Genomic DNA, 25,746 nt, shown 5'->3' with positions numbered 1-25,746 from the left:
AGGAGGCTTTCTGGGGCAGCAGTCTTACTGGTCATGACTGGCAGGAACCGGTTGTTCACCAGTTTCCATCCCCAATCCACTATGTTCATGTCACCTTCCTCACCAATCCACACCATGATCTGGAAGTAAACTCTTTGGCAGTAGTATTTGGTTGAGGACTCAGTTGGAGGTGGACGTTCTGGGATAAGAATTTGGTTGTAACAATTTTCTTGCTAAAAAGGTTGTAGCGTAAAGAGGTTAGTGAATTACTGCTCTTTCCGCCAAACAACACCGTCATTGCCTTGATCCCATGGTCCTCTAGGACATTCCTTGCTTGATGTAGGAGCAGAAACACATTTGCACAGGACTGGATGTTTGATTCACCATTCACAAGTTTCTGGAATGCTGTATGTTTGCCAACACTAGAAATGTTGTCTCACATCCTATGAAGGCGTGAATAAACAGCAACTGGGAACACTAGTCACTACCCATGTCTTGTTTCATCTCACTGATGTTGTGCACTTTGGTAGCTTTGGACTTGTCTAAAAAGAATGAGTAAATCTGTATCCTCCCCTAATAAAGTTGTGGGCTGATGTTCTGAGGCCTTGACTGAAGCTTTGACAATGTCCACGTCCGCATCCCCTGATGCGTTGATTGACAGTGCAGCTCTTCTCCAGCTCCTTGGTCATAAGATTGATAAGTCATTGTTTGTTGCTAGAACTGGAAAGGAAATCATCCTTTCTTCCTACAAACTCAGTCTCTGCATTGAAGTTAACAATGTGGTGAGTGTTTTCACCACGTCTCTGATGCATATTGTCTTTAATGGAAGCACCTTTGTGCATATGACTGCGCAATGGCACCGTAACTGTCACCCTTTTTCCATGCCAAGCAGTGAACCAAGGAGCCACTATCAAGGACATAATGCTCAGCTGGTGGGATGGAATCCAGGACAGCTTTGTTAGATTTCTTGCTTGAGAACTTGAGAAATGGGTATGTGTTCAAAAACAAATACTGAGTAGGAGTTACATGACATAGGTTAAATCATTTACATCTCTGGTTTACCTTAAACAAAGATAAAACCTTACAGTAGTCCCACAAAAACATGTATTCCATAAATATGTAATCATGTCAGTGTCAATTTAGACAAGTCCAATAAATTCAAAGACCCAGAAAACATGGGGTTAGACACCAAGATTACATTGCTCGGTCAAGTAATGAAGGCGTCCATCTTGTACGCCATCTTGAAAATTACACCTTTCCTGTGGTCAAACTTTGGTAAACTTTTAGTACGTTCTTAAGGACATCTAAATACTATAAAACATAACTGAGAAACCGTTTGTTAGAATTTTTCAGGGTTAGGTGTTTTTTTTCTTCATATATGCAGCCGGCTATAACCATTTGATAACCCAAAAAAAAACAAACTCTGGTGATATTACCTTCTTAGCCGAGATATAAGAATAACAGCAAATAGATCCTGACTCCCTGTTTTTGGTATATGGTAAAATCCACCCAAAAAATTAACTCTTTTTTGAGTTGCCAAAAGTCAATAATGAGGTTTCATAGCATGAGAAGTGGTTACATTGAGGTAAATCAGTCACAGGACATTATACTTAGTTGAATTAGTTTGTATTTACACATTTGTCAGTGTTATCTAAATTCAGATCCACGATTCACAGTTTTCTCTATCACTTGGTGCCATTCTTCCTTTATGTTGCTGCCGTGCCAATCCCAACGGTTGTGAGATTTCATTTTTAAGTCAGTTTGAATCTTTGTTAGTATACAAGTTGAGTTTTATGTCTAGTTTGATTGATGGTTCTGAAGCCAAAGCTCCTGTTACTTACTGTGCCACACTAACGGCTCATCAATGCTGTATTATTTACATCAAATTCCTCCTTTTTCAAACAATTTTTTCATCTGTGCCCTCATACACATCCTTAACGTTAGTATTAATGTTATACAAAACACCCTCCGAGGGCGGTGAGGAAAATAAAAACAGTGACTGTGGAAGTGAAAATGATAATGTAGCTTATTATGAGAAAACATCTTTGATGACTTGCCCATCTGCCTATAAAAACTTTTGCCAATGCATTTCTTCTTGATATCTCAGAAAAACAGCATACTTGGTTAATAAAAGACACTACTGGTGATACTGTTCCAGTTGGTTTGTATCCATGAGTTTTTGGAAATGTGTTGGAATACTGATAAAATTGGTCGTGCTTTTTGACTATGTGGAACACGCATGGCTGTCTGTACTGGCCTCTACACAGTTTTTATTTTTGTGTACTGTACCACAAACCAAAAAGTGAACACTTTCCTCAACTTCTTTACTTATTTTTATTTATAGTATATGTCGTGTTTAGAGATTCCTCGTACTGATGCAGTGGAAATGTTCTGTGAAGTACAGAAATGGCAGTGTGTGTTAGCATTTAACTACCGTAAGTGGAAATGGGCCTTAAAATTGGGAAACTGGGTACTGGTATTTGGGTCTATCTACCGTTTCATACAAACCTAATGTAGGATACAATCTATTCAATTGAGCTGCTCATTGATGTCAAAATATCCTAAATGTTAATGAAATACATTTTAGTCACATTATGTGCAGATGGAGTACCGGTATTTATTGGCTTTTTTTAATTCACCAATTCCACATAATTTGTGTATCAGTTTGTATAGAAATGTCAGTCCTCACATACTGTATGAATCGCGATGCTTGTATGCCTTTGTTACATTATATATAATTGTTATTTCAGAGCAATGGACCATTTTGTTAATAGTAAACTGTGCTCCATAGCATTTTATGTTTGTAATCCCGTTCACAAGCCAGAAAAACCTGGCAGATAAGCCGCCGTCCCTCTCTTCTGGGGGAAATAATGTGAATTTAGTGTCTTTCCCAAGGACACTTTCACTCATACCAACTGCCAACTTCCTGAGCCATGGATATTACATTAGCGGTGAATTACAGCATCTTCCTTAGGCTAGATTTATTTCAGATTTCAGTTGGACTTTTTACAAGATTTCTCCTTAAGAAAGGACATTCGAGAAACTGTTTACTCTAAACAAATAAGGCCAGTTTCACACATTACAATAACAAAACAAAAGAGAAACTGTGTATTTGCTTTTGTGTTGTAATTAGATTCAATTTAATGCCCCATAAAAGGTTAAATGAGGTACTGAAGTTCATGGCTCGCCAATAAACTGAAACAATGTTAGTTTTTGTGCAGCAACAGGGATGTTAACAGGAGAAATATATTGAAGCGGGTAAAAAAAAAATAATAAAAATGTTGTCTGTGCTATTTAGAAGTAGAGAAAATGATCAAGTGAAAGAAGAAAGTGAGCAGTCATTGGGCTTGCTGTCGTCAGACAACATCCTTCACTTAGCTGCTGTTGTTCTGACAAGCTGAGCCAAGGGAGCAATTAGGAAACAGAAGCTGTGGACAACTAGTCCAACCTTCCACTTAATATCCCTCTGTTTGCTCTCACTTTAATGTCAGTCCTGGCAAGCACTTTGCATTTGTCTTTAAATGCTTTATCCATTCTGTAGCTGCTATTTAGAGGTCAGGTAAGGCTGCAGCAAGCAGGAGTAAATCATCACCATTCTTAATACAAATTGAATATAAATAAATGAAAATGCACTGTGTTTTCTGACCTTTTCATTAGACAGTGACCACTGCATCTTTCCAATTTTGTCCAATAAGGCAGTACCATATATTTTCTCTTAAATAAGTTTTGCACACTTGTTTGGTCCTAAAAACAATTTTTCAAAAAAAAAAAAAAAACATTTTAAAGTTTTAAATGCACTCAATAAGCCCTAAAATCTATGTTTCAGATATCATACAGTATCTAATCAAATCATTTCAGAATCAGTTTTATTTTCCAAGTACAGTTTAAAAAACAATACAAGAAATTTAGCGAAGAACAAACAACAAAACAAAAAACAAACCAAAAACTCTATAATAATAATACAAAATATAAAGGGTAAAGAATGGATCCTTATTTTGAATAAAACCTTTAAATAGATATTGGATTTGTATCATTATTTTCTTTAGTAAAATCAAAATGTTATAATGCTTTAAGTTTTACAAGCTGAAGTGCATCAACCAGCCCGTCCTTGCTTTCACCTCACTGTGAAAAACATGTAACTTTGCTGTTCTATCCATGGAGCAGGAGGCAGCTCATTTATTTTTCCCCCCCTAAAGCTCCTCTTTTCAAGACAAATCCTCTCTCTCCCTCTTTCCCCGCTGAGTGTTATTTTTCCACCAAAATCTCTCCATCTACTCTCGGTCATACCGGCCTCCATGCAAAAAGGAAAAAAGTCTTTTTGTCCCCTCAATGTGATTTTCTCGCCTTTCTTTCGTTGTACAGTCTGGTCTCTGGTGAGCAGACTGGCTCAGTGTGAGTGTCTCCCATGTTTTGAAAAAGTGTCTAATTCTGCACTCCAGGGTTGTTTGTGTAATTCACACACTGGTATAATCTTGCAAAGTAGTGCAATGTGTTTAGTGTCACATTATTATTGGGTAATGTTTGCAATGATTAAATCCTTAAAGGCTGCAGATGAAGTGAAATGAATTCCAATGGGGGTGTTTTTCACACTCCTGCTGTGAAAATATTGCACATGCTTGGAACGATTTAAGCTTAGAAACATATACTGTATCAGTTATGCGTGCATATGTTTAAAAAGGACTGTGATAAATTGAGTTAATCCTTCAGCGGAGGAAGCAAAAAAAAAAAAGAAAAAAATATGTTTCTTGTTGGTGCTCTGAATAAGTAAAGATTTGTAGTTTTTCCCATTGATCTATCACAACAAAAGCATTTTCATACTAAACATACAAGTAAAACAAAATCTATTCCCACGTTTTTAAAATCCAGGTTGTAATAATTAAAAATACAATTAAAAAATATCTAAATAAGTAAATAAAACACAGGATTAAGATATATTTTACATTTTTTGTGCTGTTGGTGAATGTGGAAGGATAAGTAAGGAAGCACCATTTAAGGCAAGGCAAATGTATTTGTAGGATTCCATATAAAAGGCAATTCAATGTGCTTTTTATAGAATTAAAGGTGCAGCAGGGGATCCTACTGCAAATAGGAATACAAGTGGATAAAACATTAATAATAAATCATTCAATAAGAGGTTTAGTTTAAAATGATGAAAAAAGAAAGCGAGAGGACAAAAAATATGAATGGGAGCAAGGCAGCAAAAGCATGAAAACTAGAAGTAACATTAATTCAAATGAAGGTTGGTTATTGGTAATAAATAGTAGAATTGATAAATAAAAGCGCTTTCAGTGGAATACGTAACTTGTTGGGTTAGAGAGAAATATCAAGAAAACAGATTACAGGACCTTTCTGTATTAAAGAAATACAATTATTCTCACTTAAATTGTCTATGTGTGTTAATATATTGACAACACATGTATATGTCCATAATATCCTATAATAAAATCATGCTCTGTCCTGATGTGCTTGTGTTCGGGGAAAGTTAAAACATTGGCATCCTAATGCAAAACAATAACTTGTAAATATACAAAATCTTAAAACTATGTCTTTGTATCTCACATTTGATGTGTTGGGACAATAAATCAAACTAGTCTTTCTTCCAACTCATATGAATCCTATAAACTTGTGGGAAATTTGTTCAAAACACAAAAAATAATCATGTAATGAAATCATAATGTAATTCTCATTTACACAATTGCTTTTAAATTATAATTAGATATAGCTAAATAATACTTTATTAAAACATTTTGAAAATTCAAGGAATTACTTGTATTTCCACCAACTGGATTAAAAAAAAATACAGACTTATTCTAAAGATATGTAAATACTGAAAGTCACATTATTCATGACATACGATTATTATAAAGACCTTTGAATATATCCTACAGTCTATTCTCATTGGGTATCGTGAACATTTGTAGGGACAAAAAAAGCTCCCAGGAGACTTTAGAGCAACAAACCCTGTTTTGGGATGTACAGTATATTCAATATATGAGCATATTCAGTAGACCAGAGTAGGTTTCAGACAAATATTTCAGATAATATGAACATCAGTTCAAATATTCTCCAGGGATCCAGGCAAAATGTGCACGTCTATGCTCATCAATTCCCCCTTTTTGCCTCCATGTTTCTCTCATTCCTCTGCCTAGGAGTGCACGCCTGTGAAGCACACATATTCCTGAGCACTGTCTCCAACTAATGTGGCAGCAAGTGTTGAAAAAAACCTTTGAAGTTTTGTCTCCATAGAGATTTTGCTTAATTGGGAGCCATTATCATAATTAGCGCCTGTCTCCTGTTGAGAACACATGGTTTCACTCTGTACGAAGCTGGTGGTGTGTGGTGCCTGACAGAGGGAGGGTTAGACATATTGCGTCGCAGTAATAGAAAATACACTAGAAAATGTCAGTGTTCAATACACGTGGGTGAAGCATTCTAGATGAATTATTTATGTATTTTTTAACCAATGTACCTAAATCAGGAGGCATGTTTGTTAAAAGTAACTGGAGTTAGGTTAAGTACTCAGTAAAGTTACAAACTGAATATAGTTAATAAATTCAGATTATGATTCAAAAGATCCATTTATGCTTAAAGGGATCATCCACTGTTTTTACAAATGTGGTTTAAAACCTTTGAAATGTCCTTATTAGAAGATCTATGCCTAACAAGATGCATTATTTTGCACATATTCATTTTATTAAGTTTTAAAAATGGGACTAGTTTACGGTTTGAGAGTCTGTGTGCCGCCATGTTGAAATGGCGTAATTGATGACGCCAATCACCCCTTTTAGTCCATTGAGTTCCAGCTTTGCTGTTTCGTAGACGGCATGAAGAAGAGAAGAGGAGCAAAAAATACGGACTTAATTCATTGAACCATACCTTCAACCATTTCTGACAAGAACACCAGTTCTTTGCAGCAGACAGATTCAACATGGGTTGCATTAATGGACAGCAGTCGATCCCGATTGCCTGTATTTACATGCACACCCCCTGCGGTCACAGATTTTTTCGGGGCACAGATTTTGTTTTGCCTCTTTCGGTAAACAAAAAAGGTTTATTGACTAACAAGGGAGTACTACCAGTAACTGCATGTGGTGATCTTTTATGGCTGCTATCAAAGTTTGGATTTTACCAAACTTACCAAACAATTCTCCATGACAACCCGCTTACAGACCCCAAAAGTCTGAGGACCAGACTTTGAGAAAAGCTTGGAAAACCATTTATCAAACGTCCTACAACTGTCTTGAAGTGATCTGTAGCTTCATTCGTACTCAGTGCTCTTGATAATTCTCATTGATCTATGTAATGTAGTGTTTGTTTAAAGTCATGTGGCACTTTCACACCAACCAGAAACCCTGTTATTTTCAGTTATTTAAGCCATTTTCTATTCAGCTTTCCGCAATCCTGTTCAGTCGCCTTGTTTTGTTCCATTTACTGTGTTTTCACAGTGTTGTAAAATGTATTTTTTTATCTAATTCAAAGAGTTTAGACATTATTTCGAGCTATTTTTCACCAGTCAAATCCTGAATGTTCACTCTAAGCTGCAAATACAATTTGATTTAAATGCACCAAATTACTTGTTTTGCAAGTGACCTTCTGAAATGGTGAATTTGGAGAAAATCCCATGTGCACAAAAAGACATCAGCTCTGCTTTATTAACTTTAAAGGCCAGTGTTTCCCTATAATTTATCTTCTACAATAGCACATGCCTTACAAGACAACACTCTACTAATTGGAAATAAAGTTAAATCAAACTAATTGGCATTCTTTTGTTTTTCTACATCTCATAAAGATGCATCTCAAGAGTCCAGTTCCTTGGCTTTGCTGCCACACTACAAAGCTGTTCTTGATAGCCTAAATTCCCCCAACACAGTCTCCCTGTCATTCCTCTGTCCGGTTTCAGACAGTCTAAGGTCTCCTGTTCTCCAAACAATGTCCCCAATGAGAGTAATCTTTGTCCTGCTGGAGAAAACAAAGAGATTTTTCAGAGTCTCCCGGGTAGAAAAAGACTGCACAGACAGATGAGGAAGGACTGTGGGTAAAGCAAACTGGAGGCAAATCAGTGCATCACAAAAGTACCACTGTTGCCAGATGAAACGAGCATAAACTTTCTAACTGTCGGTTGAAGCTGGATTCACACTTTTTAATCTTACTCAAGGGGATAATATTACATCGTAGATTCAAGGGGTTCAAGGAAGAACGATTGGTTCTGACTGTTCAATCCTGAGAAGGAGTACTTACTTCCAGGACCTGCGGCTACTTAAACCTCCTTTACACAGAGGTGGAGTCTGATAAAATAACAAGATCACTCATCAATCTTTCAGCGATCTCCACAATGAAGGACATCCCCAAAAATTTCTTTTTCAGAGGTTGTCCAGCAAAAGCTCTAGGTTCTCTTAAGGAGTTCTGTATGGTCTCCCCAATCTTTCAACGGTCTCTCAGCAATTGTTCAGTGAGCGCCAATAGTTTTTAACCTCAGTGGAACCATGGATGTCTGTGAAAGTAAGTTGTTTATCTCCGAACGATCGCAGAGGCATTTACACAGAAATGTTGTTTTCTACAGTTCTAAGAAATTGCTGAGAGACCTGGATATTTTTGCTCAATGGTCTCTCAGCGGTCTCTGTTGTGTCTGAAGGGGGCCTTAAAAAAGCGTTACTTGACTAAACCTCTAGTATTTCACAGATACATGATCTTTTGATAGAACTTGCAATTAATGTTCACGTTGGTACCCTTTAGATCAAAGGTCTAAGTTTGGGAGATTCACATACACTGTGTGGTAGTGGAGTTTCAGCAATGACTAGAGACAGATGCCAAATCAAACTTAACGAGCTGCTAGCCACTCAGTACTTTGACTTTCATATCGACTGATGTCCAAACATGCAATAAATCAATAAGACTTCTAAAAAGACTAACACGCTGCATTTGTGTAGTCCGATTGTTTGTTCTGACTGATTAGAGGAACTACCTAATCACACTTAAACCAGTCTAAACCAGCTTTGCTTCAAGTGGCTACATCAGTAAACACCTTCTGATTTTCTTGCATGTGTGAAGGTTTCCTAACTGATGAATGCAGTAAAGTTCAAGAGACAATTCTCTGTAGAAGACTTGTTTCCTCCCCTAATGAATGCAGAATTTTCCCTTTATCGTTCGACCCTGAAATGATAATCCATTCCAGCACTGATTCTTTTAAAGCTTCACATACAGCAAGCACATTGCCACAGCCTGTATATTAATTCTCATGGTATTGTGACAGAGTAGGTACAGCCACTCTATTTAGCTCAAGGACACATGGATCAAACTCATGACCTTTCAGCTCTGGTTGTAGTTTCCATTCACTTGCCTTCAGACGTTACTTGTCGCCTATAGTACGTTAATTTCATCCTCACAAAAACTGCCTTAAGAGGATAAGAGGAAATTTAATTTACATTTTGATGGAGCCTGCTGATCCAGGACTTAAACGCGTACACGTGATAAATGGGTGAGGGCTCGAGATTTTCATTAGACTCTTTAGTCAAGCTCATTTTAATCTCAGCTGTTGAATCTACAGGTATAATAAAGTGTGTTTCCACATTTTTCAAACTGATTAGTTTTTTTTAAGTCCTCAAGATAGACTCAAATCAATTCCACAAAGCCAGAGACCAAAGTAATCAAATATGAAAGGAGTGGTTGAAATGAGTCATTGCCTTAAAACATGACTCATGTTATCAGGATAGAAAAGTAGTCATTTCAAAGATACTCCTTTGTATATCGGTTAAAATCTCAAATCTACAAAAGCAATCTGATGTTGAACATGATTCAATTACCTTCCGATATAACATGAATTTCAACTTTGATCCACATAAATTGCATAGCTTTTTCTCATCATCATTGGTTTTTTAGTATTAATTTTACCCTTGACCATATATAATGACAAGGCTTTGAATCACTCAAAGGAACAGCTCAGGCTCAGAGTGGTGCATAGTAAGGGCACACTGCTCCGTTTGTCAGCCCATCAAAGGGTAAACACTCACAGAAACAGTTACAGACAGATGAAAGGGAAGCCAAATGTATTCATATAGTGCATTTCATACTTCCTCATGACAATTGTTGAATCAGATATAGGTTATTTATCCCATGGGAATTTTTTTTTTTTTTTTTAACAGATGCGCCAGAATATTTCAAATGAAAATAAAAGAAGAAACACTAAAACATAGAAAAGAAGAAAAGAAACCGACGTACATAATGAAATAAGACTCTTGAATACATACAAGTGCACACCTCCAGGAAAAAAAAATACCAATGTATAAATATGCAAATATAATATAGACAAATACATGTATAGTACAGTGAGCCAACGAACTAACGACACTGTAAATTCAGAAGTCGAGTAGAATTTTTTTATTTTATTTTTTATTTATCCAGTTCATTTCCGACATGGTTGCAATCACAGAAATTCACTTTGACATTCAGAGCAAAATCACATCATTGTTTTTTTTTTTTGTCCTTTTACATGCCGGAAAGGGTGACGCAGAAAAGCATTTTGCTTATCCAGATCCGTCCCCTGATTTGAACACAATTTTACATCAAACCTCGTTTCTTCCCTAGTCAAACATTCTCATCTTCTTCATACCATAATTTCATCTTTTCATTAACGTCTCTTTTTTTTTTGTCCTTTTTTATGTGATGTGTTCTCGTCTGCAGTCATTGTTCCTGTTGTTACACCTCCTCACTGTCCTTTTTCTCCGTATCCTCGAGCTTTCTTTTCCAGTCGTTGTTTACGTTCCTCCAACTCTCCAAACGAAAAGTTCTTCTTCTTTCGGAGTACCTTCATATCCTCGGAAAGTCGCCTCAGCATACGATGCATCAGAAAGGCACATGCACATACACATACCCCCATCATTAGCAGGCCAAAGATCATGACCCCTAGCAGATAGATGTCCTCCACATCTTCCACTGTCAGCGGGGAGAGACAGAGCATCTGGCTTCTCCCTCGTGCATCCATGACATATCCACTTGAATATGTGTCCTTTGGACACGCTGGTTCGTGTTTCAGAATAGGTTAGCTTAGAGATTTTAAATATGACATACTCAGTATTTGGTCACATGGCACGCCTTTGCCCCATAAGTTCAGCATATGAACCAGAACATTTTGAAATCGTGAAGCTGCTGTGAACGATAACATGTTTTTCATAATACCGATGAAGACATTGTAGGCCTCAAAGTTTCACACATTGCATTGTGGGATTTGGGGTTCTGCAGAACAAGTTAAAGACGGTACTGAAGTACAAAAGTTCATTCAAGAAGTGTTTTTACTTAATTCTTACCGTGACTTCTTATGTTTCTTCGTTGGACAAGGAAGGCAGTGATTCGTGTGATGTTATTGTTTTTATGCTTTCTTTATTGATATGACGTCATTAAGGGCTAGACATCAACATTGGCCATTGTTTTGGTTTTCAAATGCCACTTTGGCAATATTTTTGGGAGGCACCTGGCATCAGCAGTGAATAAAATACAGGTACAGTTTCAAAAATGTTATTTAACATCCTTCGGCAGCTTTAAACACGGCGACTTTAAGTTCAAACCTTGTGTAATAATGAGGTTTACTTTATTATCATTTATTTATTTCAGGGCCCATGTTACGCTAAATCAACTTTTCTGTGCTTTAAACATAATAAAAGTGCTATTTGGGCTTCATACACATGCCCAAAGTGTTTTTTTTCATCGATTCCCTCAATCCTTAGTTAGAGGGTGATTTGCTCCTTTCTTGCTATGAATGCATTTTCTACAGTCTATGTATGTACCGGTGAACGCCCCGCCCCCACGCTCTGTCTCGTGTTTATAAAGCAGCATGAGCTCGGCTACGGAATGGGTGGGAGGAGGAAGTCAGTGTCCCGTCTAGAGACACGCCCACTCACTCAAATCAGTCCGTTTCTGTAGAGTTGCTCAGAAAGTGACTTTTCAGAGGCTAAAAGTCTGGAAAACAGGCGAGTTCGGGAAAATAAAGCTCAAATACTATGTTTTTGGGGTTCTTAGAACAAATGGACATGGGTGAAAAATAGGATGACATGGGACTTTTAACTTATTTGAAAATACTTTAGCATTTGTTGTAGCTTCCTATATGAACATTATGTTTTTCTCTTTTCTGCTTTTGTTAAGGTGTCCGAAAGGTAAAAGGAGAGTAAATGAAAGCTTGGTTGTCATTTTTTTTTTTATGTGCGCCGTTTTCTGCTCTGCCCACTACCTGCTGAATCCCTGCTTTGATATTCTTCATATGCACCTTCATCACTCTCTCCCGCTCACCATTTTATTTAGCACATTTTGGTCTCTTTATTTTGCCCCCTTTGCCCACTCTGCTTCCTCTCACACTATCACACACCCACCTCTCCTTCTTGGCTCTAACACACTCAGATATTCTCCTGAGTTTCTCGAGTGGATTTGAGGAGGTGTCTGCTCCCAATATGGACTGCCAGCTTACAGCAGAGTGTGGGTGATGTGTTGCACTCTAACATAGCAAAGTCTTAAAGGGGAGAAGAGAGAGCAATCACATGTCAAGCAGTAGAGGAACACGCTGTGAGGAAACGTAGCAGTTTCGTAAACTGCCTTTGAACCTCTGATGCCCCACATGGAGGTGAATAATTAAAGAGAAATGTATTTCAAGCCATACGATCAATTATCTTCTGCTACGAGATCTAAAGACAGCCAGTGAAATAGAGGACATTTTCTGGTGTGTGTTTGTGTGCTTTATGTAGGAAGGTCAGTAAACATTGGCAGTAGTGATATGAATATGCTTAATCTGCAGACAGAGACGATAATGCACAGGAACAGAAGAGTGATCCTGATAGGCCTTTAATAATCCTGTTTGATTGTCCTTTTTGTTTATGCACAGCTGTCTGCAGCTGCAGCAGTTTGTCTGTTTCAGAGAGAAAACACAAAGTGGCACGAATAAAGGAATGAAAAATGGAAGACAGCAGGATTGTTATTCATTTTTGCATTTTCAATAAAGACAATACTCCTACTTTAATTTTACAGATAAGCTATAAAAACTTTTTTTTCCATAATGTCGAACCTTTTAAGTGCTATTGTGTTGAATAATGCTAAGTTCAACATTTAGAAATGTAACGGGGTAATGACAAAACATTATGTGCCGATGTAAATAACGGCATTAAAATGTTTTGTACGACATACGTGTAACACAAGGTCATCATTAGACTTTTGTTTGTTAAAGCAGTTCTTCTGTAATAGTGTGTGTATTTGTGATTGGCTTTTCTATGTATGTTAGCCATTAGCTAGCCTAGCATTTACTCCAGGGTGTGGCCGACTTGAGCTCCAGTATTATGTGATGGAGTATAGGACCAAGGGCTTGAAAATAAGTTCACCTTTAAAATATAGCAAATTTCTTTTTTAATAAAATTCAGAGCGAAAATATTTAATTTATGCATGAAAATAGTATAATATAAAAGTATTCTGTTGAGAAATTATAATATCTATGATTTATATAAATATAAAGAAAATGGTTTCAGGTTATAAAAGTCGACCTATAGTTTTCTGTTTGGTTAATGCCTAATTTTACAGAAGACGACCTGTATTGTTTTACTAAAAAGAAGTTTTAAATACACTTTTACCAAATTAAATGTACTTCCCAGAAATTGTGTTTATTTGTACTTACCTTGTTCGATGAAAAATTATGAAACTTATTTGCATTGTGTTAGGTTTTTCCACCTTTCTTGTTACTTGAAGGAATGAAAGTAAGAACGAGTGAAGAACGCAACATTTCGCTGTTTCCCGCGGTTGCGCGGGTGGGAATTATAAGGACTGTGACAAAGGCTGTCGGAAACACTAAAACAGAGAAACAGCGAGAGGGAAACGGACCGCTTTCTTGTTCGGTCTGCCGTGATATGGTACATGATATGAGTTATAACACGTGTTATAAGGCTATTTTGCACAATAGGTGTGCCTTCAGATTTTTACTTGTCCTTTGGTGTACATTGGCCAAAGTTTGTGAACCAACTAAATTCAGTTTAGGTTTTATACAGAAACGATTGTTGTTGCATTGCCTTGTATCTTTTCTATCTGGCGCTTGTACAATTTATAGTCAGCTATCTGTGCAGTGCAGTGGGGAGGATGTTCTGTATGCCTGTGTGTGGAGAAAAGGCTATAAGATATTACAATGTGAAGTGCAAATGAGAAAGCCTGTGAGTGGATGCATTGTTGTGAAATGAGGGTATTTGTAGGCAAGCCTCAACATCCTGGGTTGGTTGGTAGACCTTATATTTGATTGTATTGTTTAACTTCAGTGTATTATGAGTGTTTGTGTTCCCTTCAGGTATAGGACAAGTTTATAATCTGTTCAAAGTCTTATAAAAAGAAAAGTTGCAGGACAGAAAATGAAAGGCAGAAATCCACTTGCTGCAGTGCTGCTGCTCTTCATTCCCGAGCTGCAGGGTTGGCCCGACGACCTCTTCGGGTTTACTGCGGCGTTCAGCCAGATTATGAATAATGGAGAAAGGTCAGGATAGATTTTTAATGGATTTATACATCACATCGCCTCGGCTGTATCAACAAGGATTTTCAGAGCGATCGTTTCTCAACGACAGGCTGTGCTTTGTCTGAGCCGTTACCCTCACTGCTGCTGGGATGCAATGAATCTACATTTTAAACGGTGATCAAACATTAACACGCACTATTCGCTCAATGCCCGGGATGATCCAAATTATCTGTTTCATGGATTAGTCATGTCATGACCTCATTGGTTGGCTCATTACTCATAAATCAGAGAATATTCTCAGTAGAAAGCAGCTTCGTTTTGCCAATAACAGGCGAAAAGACCGTTTCAAAGCAACATCTCAGTGCAAGTAAGATGACGGCTTGAGTTTCCTACATTCCAGTCAGCATTAATGTGCAAAATCTCCTTGGTCATTAGCAGCAAGTCAAACATGCATGAATACTTTGTATAATCCGCCTCCTTAATAAGAAGCTTCTTGAGCATCGCAATTCAGCCATCCCACAGGAGGGGGTCAACGAGTTTCTAAATCAGAGGCTTCGGGGTGTGTTGAGAAACCAGAATGCGGGTCTTCATGACTTTAGATATGTCCTTTAAATGTTCCACGCTGTCTGATTTGGGAGGATGTAATTCACCATGAGTGACAGAGGCAACCAAGGCTAAGAGTCGTGTCCCCGAGCTGACACCAAGTAAACAGTCACTTAGCTTGCGTGTCCCTGTCCACCCCCATAACACTGAATGGAGACTGATGATCACACCCATGTATAATGGCTGTGGCAGATCGGCTGCAGTAAATGGAGATTGGCTTTAACACTAACAGGACACAATGAGTTATAAATACTTCTATTATGTTACACTGCACTTTGTAGCTTCCTCACCGGGATGAATCTCATCCTTCAGTGACATCCATCAGTGTGCTGTGCTGAGATGCAGCTACGTACAGTCAGCACGCACTGTCTGCTTGTGATTTGCATAATCCTAATTAACTGCTCAATCAGAGAAACCAAATCACAGTGTCAAGTTAAGAGTGGGAGTAAACTATTCTTTTTTGAGGTAATCATCGTGACATTGTCTCGCCTGTCAAGGAAATGAATATTCCACATAATGATGCCAAATTAAATGGAGACTTTCTATCATTTCAAACTGCTCAGCCTTGGTTGAAAGAATAAAACAATCCAGAGCCTGTAAGTCTAAGTAGGGCAGCAGAAAAAGATTATTCTATCACTTTTTTTGAAAACGATTACTTAAATAATCAAAAGAAATCATGATCATATTCCACAACTATGTGACACAAAAATTCTCTTGAGATGTTTTTACTGCACAAAACAAATAAACAGAAGAATCTCACAAAATATTTTACATGACTTTAAATAGGCATTACCAAAACAAAGGCCTAATAAGCAACAGTGCTTAAATAAACAAGACCACAGGTTTTACATTAAAACTGAGGTAAAAACACTTTTTTTTAATCTAAAGTTTAATTATATTTTATATTTAACTTAAAAACAAAGGCACATTTAACTTTTCATTTTTAGCTATAGAAATGTAATGTGTGTAGCTTTATTTTACAAGTGCATTATATGGCAGAGTGGCTATTGAAGTGAATTTGTCAGTCAGTGTCTGACTACTAGTGTGTAAAAATGGCAATTATTAATTATTTTAATATGTGAATCACTGTGTTTAAGTGAAATAATATTAATTTCTCCCTGAGAACCAGGTGACAGGTATTTATTTAGATTAGAGTTATTGATATAATACCATGTTAGTACTCAAAGCACCACATTTTAAGTTTGTTCATGTGTGATTGCGCTCTGGTGTAGAAGGAAAGTGGACGGGCTTATACCCGGTGAAGTAGAACTGATAGTTAGCATAATGGGCTAGCAACAGCCCAAATACAGTTAAAATGACCATAGAAACCTGTAAATGGACTGATATACAGACATTGAGCAGTGAGCAGGTGAAGTGGTTTGTAGACATCATACCAGTGCTCTTTAGTCCAGAAAATGTGGCTAATTTTATAGAATCAAATTCAAAACACTTCAATCGATAATGTCCAAAACAATTAAAAAACATACGTCAATAACTTGTAAGAACAGCTAAAGAGTCAGTGAGAAACCATTGTGTGTGAGTAAGGCTAAGATTGGAGTATAAGAAAGATAGATTTTTATTCAAAACTAAACTAAACTTAAATTTAGTGAGCATCAATATTCAGCTTTCGAAAGAAATGAGAGATAAGTTTCTTATTCATTCATTACACATTACACCTTAATTTTACCCAAAGCATATCAATGAATTAATGAGGAAAAGGTCAAACATCAGCCAAGAGGGAGTGAATGTCTGCCTACGATTGTAAATGATCAAATGTTCTGTGCTGTTAGACACTACGGCTTCACTGAGTAATTAAATATCAGTCTGAAGTCACTTGGCATGCTGTCCACTTACAAAGCCAGTATTGATGTGAATTTGTATTTATTTTTTTTAATACTTATTACTGGACTCAGTGTATATCAGGAGATATTCACTTTATTCACTAGCATCATTTGGAGAAATGATGGACCACATAAAGATACTTTCATAAATGACTGAAACAAAATGAGAAATCCATGTGAGCTGCCGGTTCACGTCACACCTTTGATATCTCTTATTTAATAGCGACGGAGCACATTGTGTTTGAACTTTCACTGTCGTTCATTGCAGAATCCAATAGAAACATGTTGCCTTGAGCAGCCATCGACTTCTCTCTAGCAGTCCTTCAATTTATCAAGACTACAAGCACACACCCCCGCATTATTTCTCAGCATCTATGCCTTCAACTCTGACTCTGAGCATCGTTAGCCCGACACAGGCAGACGTTTGACCACTGCTTGTCCTTCCCTCCAGGTGACAATCCTGATCATCCTGGCCTTGGCCTTCCTCGCCTGCATCGTGTTCCTGGTGGTTTATAAAGCCTTCACTTACGACCACGCCTGCCCAGATGGATTCATTTACAAGGTGAGACCCGTAAGTGGCTTCTATTTTATTTTACAACCGAGAAGCGCATTTATTTTGGAGCCACAGGCAGCTGTGTGCTTAAGAAGGATATTGGATTAAAAGATGGCCTCTTGGCCTGCAGGTAGGACATTTGTCAGGATACTTTGACTTGATTAGTCTTCATTGCAATTGGCTTGACATTTTGTTTGGACACGCAATACAATTTCTGTTCATCTGTGAGGTGCTACAATGTTTTGTGAATAAAGATGAATAAGATTGTAATTATATTGCTTTGTACGATATTGGAAATCAATGATTACCTCTCACCAAACAAGGTGTAATAAAACAAAGTAATAAAACCCTCAAGCATTACAAGTTATTCTGATTGGACCAACCTTTAAATATGGTTATACAATAATTATGATATACTGTAATTATATAAAATTATCCATTTGAAAAAGCGGAATACTACTTAAAGAAAAGCAGAGAACTACCTGAACGTAGAGGGAAAGTTAATCAGTCATTAACCGATGTATGATCAGTGCTTGTCATGATACATTTAAAAGTCTTATTGCAACTCCTTAGTCCAGTGTTGGAGAATTGAAATGGACAACTGGTTGATTCAGACCACCTCAACGTACATCTAGAAAAGCCTGTCCAGAAATAAGCCAAGACTTTGTTATGAAAGCTCAGTGTTTCTTAATCCATGACTCAATTCTTCTGCTTTACAGCTGCAAAATATAGTGAATAAAACATATTTAGGCAAGTTCTTGTTCTTTATTTACTTGTGTTTTAGCTTCTATAACATCATCACCCTGAGCCTTATTAACCAAACATTGCCAAACAAAGGAAATGGATGATGCTTGCTTCTTCCTACATTGATCTCAGGGAAATGATTTGCATCTGATAGATTCAGGTGTGTCCTCGTCCCCTGGTGTCCGCTGTCTGCTCTCTGTCTCTACTCTTACAGTATGTAATCACAGTATAAGCTGCAAGGTTACCTTGAAAGTCTGCACTGATGAAAATGATCATCTTTTAGGTGGAATAAATCAGTTTCAGCCCAACAAGCTCTGCAGGAGGCCTGACTGCAGTCATACACGTTATAAATGTTCAAACAGTGCACGTGTGTCCGTAGCACAGACTAAATGTGTCAATGCAGACACATTCACATTCAAGCACACCATCCACATGCTAATAAAAGCATACACTCCAGTCCTTTTCTAAAGTATCGCCCTCAGGAATGGTTTCTATTTCATTTGTTCAAAAAACCTGAGCCTTAAAAATGGCAAATACAGTATTAGGTGCTCCTCTTTGGTGGTTGCAAACGCTTGTAGACACTGGCTGTGTTCGAAATGGCATAATTTGTACTATGCACTACAAACTCAATGAGTATATACTGTCTACTATATATACTGAAGTATACTTCCAAGTTTCCCAAGATGCATTTCGAACCCACAACCACAAAAACCTGAAACTCACTGAGGCTAAATATCACAGATAATTCGCCACCTTTGAAAGTTCTAAAATCGTTTTAAGCGAGAAAGTGACCAAGTAGAATATCGACATGTGCTCATTTGATCCATAAAACTCAGGGAAACACATTTCATGCCAACATTCAGAGATTTTGGAGACCCGCCATTAGCTCCTGACAAAACCTCTGGTTAACGTCAAAACAAGAGGACCTAGTTATACATGCGTTACTAATGGAGGACAAGAAGAGGGAATGTTTGATTTTTAGCTTGTAGCTGGTCCCAGGACAATTTTACGTTACACTCGTAATGCACCATGGGGCAGTTGAGTATGACTAGTGTCCAGATATAGTATACATCCAGGCATTTCTTGCCTACTCACTCTTTCCATACTATCTAATGTGAACGCACTACATACTCATTTTGACGTCAGACTTAGTATGAGTAGTACGTTAGTGTGCCATTACAAACACAGCCATTGTTTTGAATTAATCTCAATGATCTCCATCTCCTGCTCAGCACAAGCGGTGTATCCCCGCCTCCCTCGAGGCCTACTATGCTGCCCAAGACGCAAACTCCAGGGGCCGCTTCTACACCGTGATCAGCCACTACAGCATGGCCAAGCAGACCACCTCACACTCTGTCTCCCCATGGCTGCCTGGAGGGGCGGGCGGCCACAACAACAAACCACCCAGCGGAGAAGGCCACTAAGATTGCTGAAGGATTTGATGGAATTGTGTGTACACACACACACACACACACACACACACACACACACAGTTTTAAATAGGAGCGACATTTAAAAAAAAAAAAAAAAAAAGAAAAAGTGTGACATCCTAATGGTTATTTAGAGTAACTTCTTGCATGCAGATGTCAAACCTCAGTCACTGCTTGGTCATAATTAGCTCTTTATCATTGATACACACAGTCTGCTTCTTTGTTATGTCCCTCACTACTCCTAATACCCTATCCATCATCTATCATGATATATTTATTTTTTACTGTTACAGTATGTATGGATGTTTTTTTCTATGTGACTAATAAGTAACTCTTTGTATAAAGGCACAAATTCAAGCCAAACTTCACACTTTGTGATATTCTCCAGAGTCTTTTGACTTTGTGTATGTACTGTTACTGCACATCGAGTCCCCTGGAATGTTTCCAAACTTATACATTTAATCCCACATCTTTCCCTATTTAATCAGTCCCCTCTAATGCTGTTACGAGTGCATTGGATTAAAAGGTGTGTTAGCTCATATACAAAGGTGTTGTGCCAAACATTGAAACCTCCAAAACCTGTCAGAGAGCAAACGGTCCCTATGGTTGTGTATTCAGGCTAAGCTAGTTGTGTGTTTGCACTGTGGTAGCTTTCATCAGAAATGTTTTTGTCCCTCTTATTTATTTTTATTCAAGCACCCGTCTGTGTGCAGTGCTTACATTTTGCTTCTGCTGCCAGTCTTGTAGCTTCATGTTAATAAAGGGAGAGGAGAATATTGTGCATATCACTGACTTTTGCCAAAACACTCTGTATTGTTCTGTTCATAGATGGGCTTCAGCTGCTGCTGGAATACGTTTCTGTACCGTTACTTTTTTAAACTTTGTATAGTTGGACCCTTAGTCACCAGCGCTTTAAATGAGATATTGTGACGTCTTTAGCTGGTGTGTAGCGATACCTGGTGTAACTTACCAATGTGCATCCTTGTCCTTCTCTTTGTTTGCATTGGAAATAAAAATCAAACTGTGACCTGTGTGCGTCTGTCAGTCTGCTTGGATGTTACGTTTCTTTAGCAAATTCCATCTTTTTTTTCCACTTTACATGTTTCCACTACAGTATGTTTGTTTGGTGAGACTTTCCAGAGCAGATTGTTTATTTTTTTTTTCCCTATAATGATGCATAATTCATAAAGCTGCCTGACAGCACAAACAAACAGGAGAAATACCATTTCTATTTGCAGCTTTTCTTCAAAGCAGCAATTTTTTTTCTATGTTTAATCAAAAATGCAATTAACGCACTTGTCAAAAAGACACGTCTTGCTACCAAGCCGTCAGCTGAAGAGAAGGGGAAGCAGATAAATTATATTCTCTTCTAATAAAGCCAAAGGTAAGCTCCTCCAGTCTATCACAGAAAAGACAGTCCATTTCTGACTGCATGTTTTTGAACTGTGGAAGGAAATGTTCATTAAAAAGATGTAGAATTAAGCCTATACAATCAATCAGACACGCAACCCACCTCATCAGTGAGCATCAATCACTTCTTACATCCTTTTTTTTTTTGAATGACCACATTTCAAATTTACAGACTCAAGCAGCCTTTTTAACTACGTGCAGAAAACGAAACAAGACCGAATTTGTGATATAAATCGGACAGATGGCTGTTAGTGCAGAGCATGCACCTACTTGAAATGAAGGTTGAGTGTTAGAGATTAAGGAAGGCTTAAAAATAATTAAATGTTAATATCAAGTCAATTATCAACAAACGCAAATAAGGCAGATAATGCAGCTCAGTGGTTCCCTATGGGGGACCAACTTTATTCCATTTATTTAAAATAAATAAATGAAGACATAAAAAGCCTAACCCATAAAAAATGTATGCCATAATTGTTATTTATTTATTTGTTTGTGCGCGCACTTCAGCACACACAAAAATATAAGAGCTGTCCACACTGGCTGAACTTTTCGCTTATTGAATGATCGGCAAATGCACGGATCGACTGCACATGCCTTATTATGTTATGGTTTTATTTATTCATTTATTCCTTCGGAAATCCACTTTTATCTCTTGACATGTTTCGACTAAAACTGCCAGTCTTTGTCAGAGGCATTTGCTGATTGCTTTGATTTTTTTTTAAGGTTTACTTTAACGTTTCCTTTGAAGATTCCATGATTTCCGCCTAGTAATTTCAGCAAGATTCTTTTAGTCTTCTTTTTTCAACCATAACATATTCAAAAAAGAAAACAAATAGAATGTTGCTAGATCCACAGACCTGCTTTCTACTGGCCAGTAGCCGCCAAGTGACAGCCAGGAGTGCCCATAATGTCAGGCAGGAGCTCAGTGTCCAAGCTTTTAGGACGCGGTCATCCGATGGTGAACAATTTTTTTGCCAACCCTCAAACATTCTCGCAATGTCATATATAGTCAAACATAAGCAGGTAGTTTTCTAGCGATTCCAACATATGAGCTGGGCGTTCAACCGTGAGGCATGTCTCACGCTCCTGTTGGTGTACGACGCCAAATGCAACACCATCACTCCAGTTTTCTGCCCCGACTGACATCGTTACTTTCTGCCACATCATTGAAGCACATCAGTTCTGTAACAATCTCCTGACTTGAAGTGGGGTCACCCGTGTTGGCTCCTACCTGCCATTGCTACTCAATTTAAATTCAAACTACCATGGCTGTGGGAAGTAAGATACCTGCATTCAATCTGTGCACTCGGCAATCAACCAATTGGTGAAAAGTTCAGCCAGTGTGGACAGCCCCCCCATCAACATTATTTCTTTGTTCATGAATAAATAACCTTTATAGCATATATTTAGGTATTGAGTTAATGTTATGCCACATGAAATTTGTTCTCTGCATTTGATCCATCCCTGAGGAGGAGTTAGGGATTAAGGGACTTTCTCAACACCCCAGAGTGCTGGCCCGGGTGAGATTCAAACCGGTGACCCTCCAATTACAAAAGCACTTCCTTAAAGGCACACTGGACTTTTTGACCTAAAGAGAAAGACTTGACCCATATGAGTTATTTTAAATGATTCCTCAGGCCGATATACAGCACTTGACAGTATCAATGCTCCGACCGGGGCTTCCCTCCTGAAATACCGACCATGTAAGTTTGAAGAGACAGACCGTCTTTGGCCAGGTCATGTGACCAGGAGAACGTTTAACTTTACAGCAGTCTCGTGACCACAGGCTCGGATATATATAATTCCCACATGACGTCACAACATGGAGGCATTTCCCGACCCGGCGCCATTGTTGTGGGCAACTGAAATGAGTTTAGCCTCTATTCACAGCCAAAAGAGCACAATATGGTAGTTTCGTGTTGGGTTAATGGTGCAATAATCACCGCGATAGTTCAGTTAAAAGTGGATTCTTTAGAAAGGGAAGTCGTCAAGTCAGATCCATAACTTCAGCATAAGGATGGGCTCTAAGGGCTGGGTCGGTTGAGCTGGGGCGCGAAGCGGGCCTGGGCTCGCGCTGCGGCTACAGTCTATAGGCTGGAGGAGCAGCCGCCACAGCCGCACTCTTATCCCCACCACCGGAGACCCGGTGCTCGGTCCGCCTAGCTGCGTCGGTGGCGTTTCCCCCTACTCCCTGGCCTCACCTCCGTTGTTGGCCCCATTTTCCGGGGGCCGGATGAACGGGCGACCCGGCGTGCGCAAGTCCACGGAGTAGGGGGGAGCACCACCGACGCAGCAAGGAGGGCGGCGGCTGCTCCTCCAGCTGCGGCGCGAGGCCAGCCCCGCTTAGCACCGCAGCCCGACCGACCCAGCCTTTAGAGCCAATCCTTATCCCAAAGTTACAGGTCAATTACTGTCTGCATACACAATCAAAAGACAAGGGAGGTTAGCCCCACTCACTGTTGATTTTTGCGACAGTGCTGCGGCACTTGTGGCCACTAGGGGCGCTTGCATGAAAGTTACCAATCTAGCGCCCCTAGTGGCCAAAAGTTACACAGTGTGCCTTTAACCACTAGGCCACCACTCCCCCTTTTTTTTTTTTTAACCGGAAGGTTGCAGGTTTAAATCCCAGCACTGGGAGGAGAACACAGAGAAGCAATTAATTTGCTAGAAATAGGCTGCGCCCCAATCCTACGGCTGCCAGCAGAGAAATGTCATATTGGCCTTCACTTGTTTTTTTACTTCCCACAATAAAGCAAACTTTCATTTCAATTTGGACCCTGGCTTTAATGCCCAGTGATGAATTGGCACCCTGTCCAGAGTGTAACCCCCTGCCTAGCACCCAATGAGAAGTGGATAGACACCAGCAGACCCTCACGATACTAAACTGGAATAAGTGGCTCAGAAGATGAATGAATGACCGACTTTGTGCCACAATTTCCAATCAGTGGGGTGGAAAACCTGTGAGGTGCCCACGTACCTGGTTTCAAACAGGCTCCTTAAATGAGTGGGAAATGTATATATTTCATTACAGCGTCAGTTAGATTACAGATCTTTTTTAGGAGTGTGCTCATATAACCCCTAATGGTACGTGCCCCAACAGATGGTTCATTAGTGTAATCAATTGTTTCAATTAAGGGTTATGTATGACTCAATAAAAAGGGCTACAGATATGATAATTAGTCCAATGTATCAATGTTTGCCCGTGCTGAAAGTTATCAGTTCTTTGCAGGCTCCGATTCAGCCAGTTTCATCCATGTGACGGAGAAACTCTAATTAGATTGTCCGTAAACAACAAGCAGGCACGCACACATGCATAAACTTAAGTCCACATCCAGAGCGTTAAATGTTTTATACTAAGTCTGGGATGTAACTTCAGCTAATCTTTGTAATTCAGTAATTATAAAGAATAAAGTACAGCCACTCTCCTCATCCATTTGTCCATTTCACACGCAGCAATAGTGACTCTATAAGCTACTGCAGCATTGCTCTGTAGTCACCTTTACAAGATGTGGAACTAAAAATTCATTTAATTTCGGATTCTTCTTTCCACTCCAGAAGTGCACAATCGTCAGTGAGCTGATTAAAGCTTTTATTTAAAAGACCTCTGGCTCTGATTGCTTGCTGAGAACAATCGGCCAATGATATGAAATGAACTGCAGCCTCAATTCTCTCTCTGGCTCTAATTGTCTCTGCAAATAGCTTTGAGCTATATAATTCCTGAGAAATGTCTTAAGAGTTGGATATTATAAATTGATATTAAGAGGGACTGATTGTTGCAGATAGGCCACCTGTGAATGAAGTGTGATATTGAGGCAAAATGGGGGGAAAGAAGAGAATAAGAGAAGAAAGTCCTTGTGGTGATTGGCACAAAGCTCTGCATGTTCATCCTGTTACTGGGGGACACGACTCTACACTCTGAACATTCATGATCATCTGGACAGGGTTTTTTTTTTTTTTTTTACACCAAGTAGGACTGGACAATATATTGTGATTCAAGATATAGTTTTCTATTTCGGCAACATAGAAAATGACAATATCATCAAGATATATCTATATATTTTTTTTTACTTGTTTTTATTATACAATGAAGGTATGAATCACATCATACAAGTATTTAATATTATTTGTATAGTCAAACAGTGTCCTTTACAATTTTTCCATATTTGCGATATACATTTCTATAGCTTATTTTGTATTAAAAATACTTGTTTTAGGAGTCGCTGCTTTTGTTACCTCTCAGAACATGAAAAGCAAAGTTAGATGGATTACCGAGTGCGTCGTAACCCAGACTTTCACCTCAACAAGCCACACTACAGAACTCACTCACACGTGCTGTCCCCTTACAGGAGAAAATGCCAAAAGTGGAACACATTGTACAGCCGTTTGTAAATAAATGTGCCTGTGTGGCATTTTTCATCAGCAGAATTGTCATTTAGTAAGACTTTAAGTTAAAAATATTGAGATTAATATTGTTTTTATTGCCCATTTAAGAAAGAAATATATAGATATGAGTTTTGGTCCCTACTCCCAAGAATAAATACTAGCATAAATAACACATGATTATAAGCTTCTCATTTTGCTAATATTGTTTATTGTGTAAAATAAAATAAAAATGTACTGTTATTTTCCACCATCACTATTAAGTAAACACCATTTTGACTCAACTGTACTTTATGCAATTTATTATTAACTCATACTATTACAAAACCTTACATACTGCCATTT

General features: G+C 38.4%; 1 protein-coding gene across 2 annotated transcripts in view; it reads left to right on the top strand.

Moving 5' to 3' along the window:
- The window catches only part of nsg2 (neuronal vesicle trafficking associated 2), a 46,943-nt gene extending 26,305 nt beyond the window's left edge, over positions 1-20,638 (top strand). The window contains exons 4-5 of one of the 2 annotated variants that reach the window (XM_028467562.1): positions 17,336-17,455; positions 19,414-20,638. In XM_028467562.1, coding sequence (XP_028323363.1) covers positions 17,336-17,455; positions 19,414-19,605 — 312 coding nt within the window. In that variant the 3' untranslated portion in view covers positions 19,606-20,638. The remainder of the gene's footprint in view (positions 1-17,335; positions 17,456-19,413) is intronic. The other variant, XM_028467563.1, reaches the window with a different exon arrangement.
- Positions 20,639-25,746: the final 5,108 nt, after the last annotated feature.

Source organism: Gouania willdenowi, chromosome 14 (genome assembly GCF_900634775.1).
Source record: "Gouania willdenowi chromosome 14, fGouWil2.1, whole genome shotgun sequence".
Lineage (NCBI taxonomy): Eukaryota > Metazoa > Chordata > Actinopteri > Blenniiformes > Gobiesocidae > Gouania > Gouania willdenowi.
This window is presented reverse-complemented; position numbering and strand designations above follow the sequence as displayed.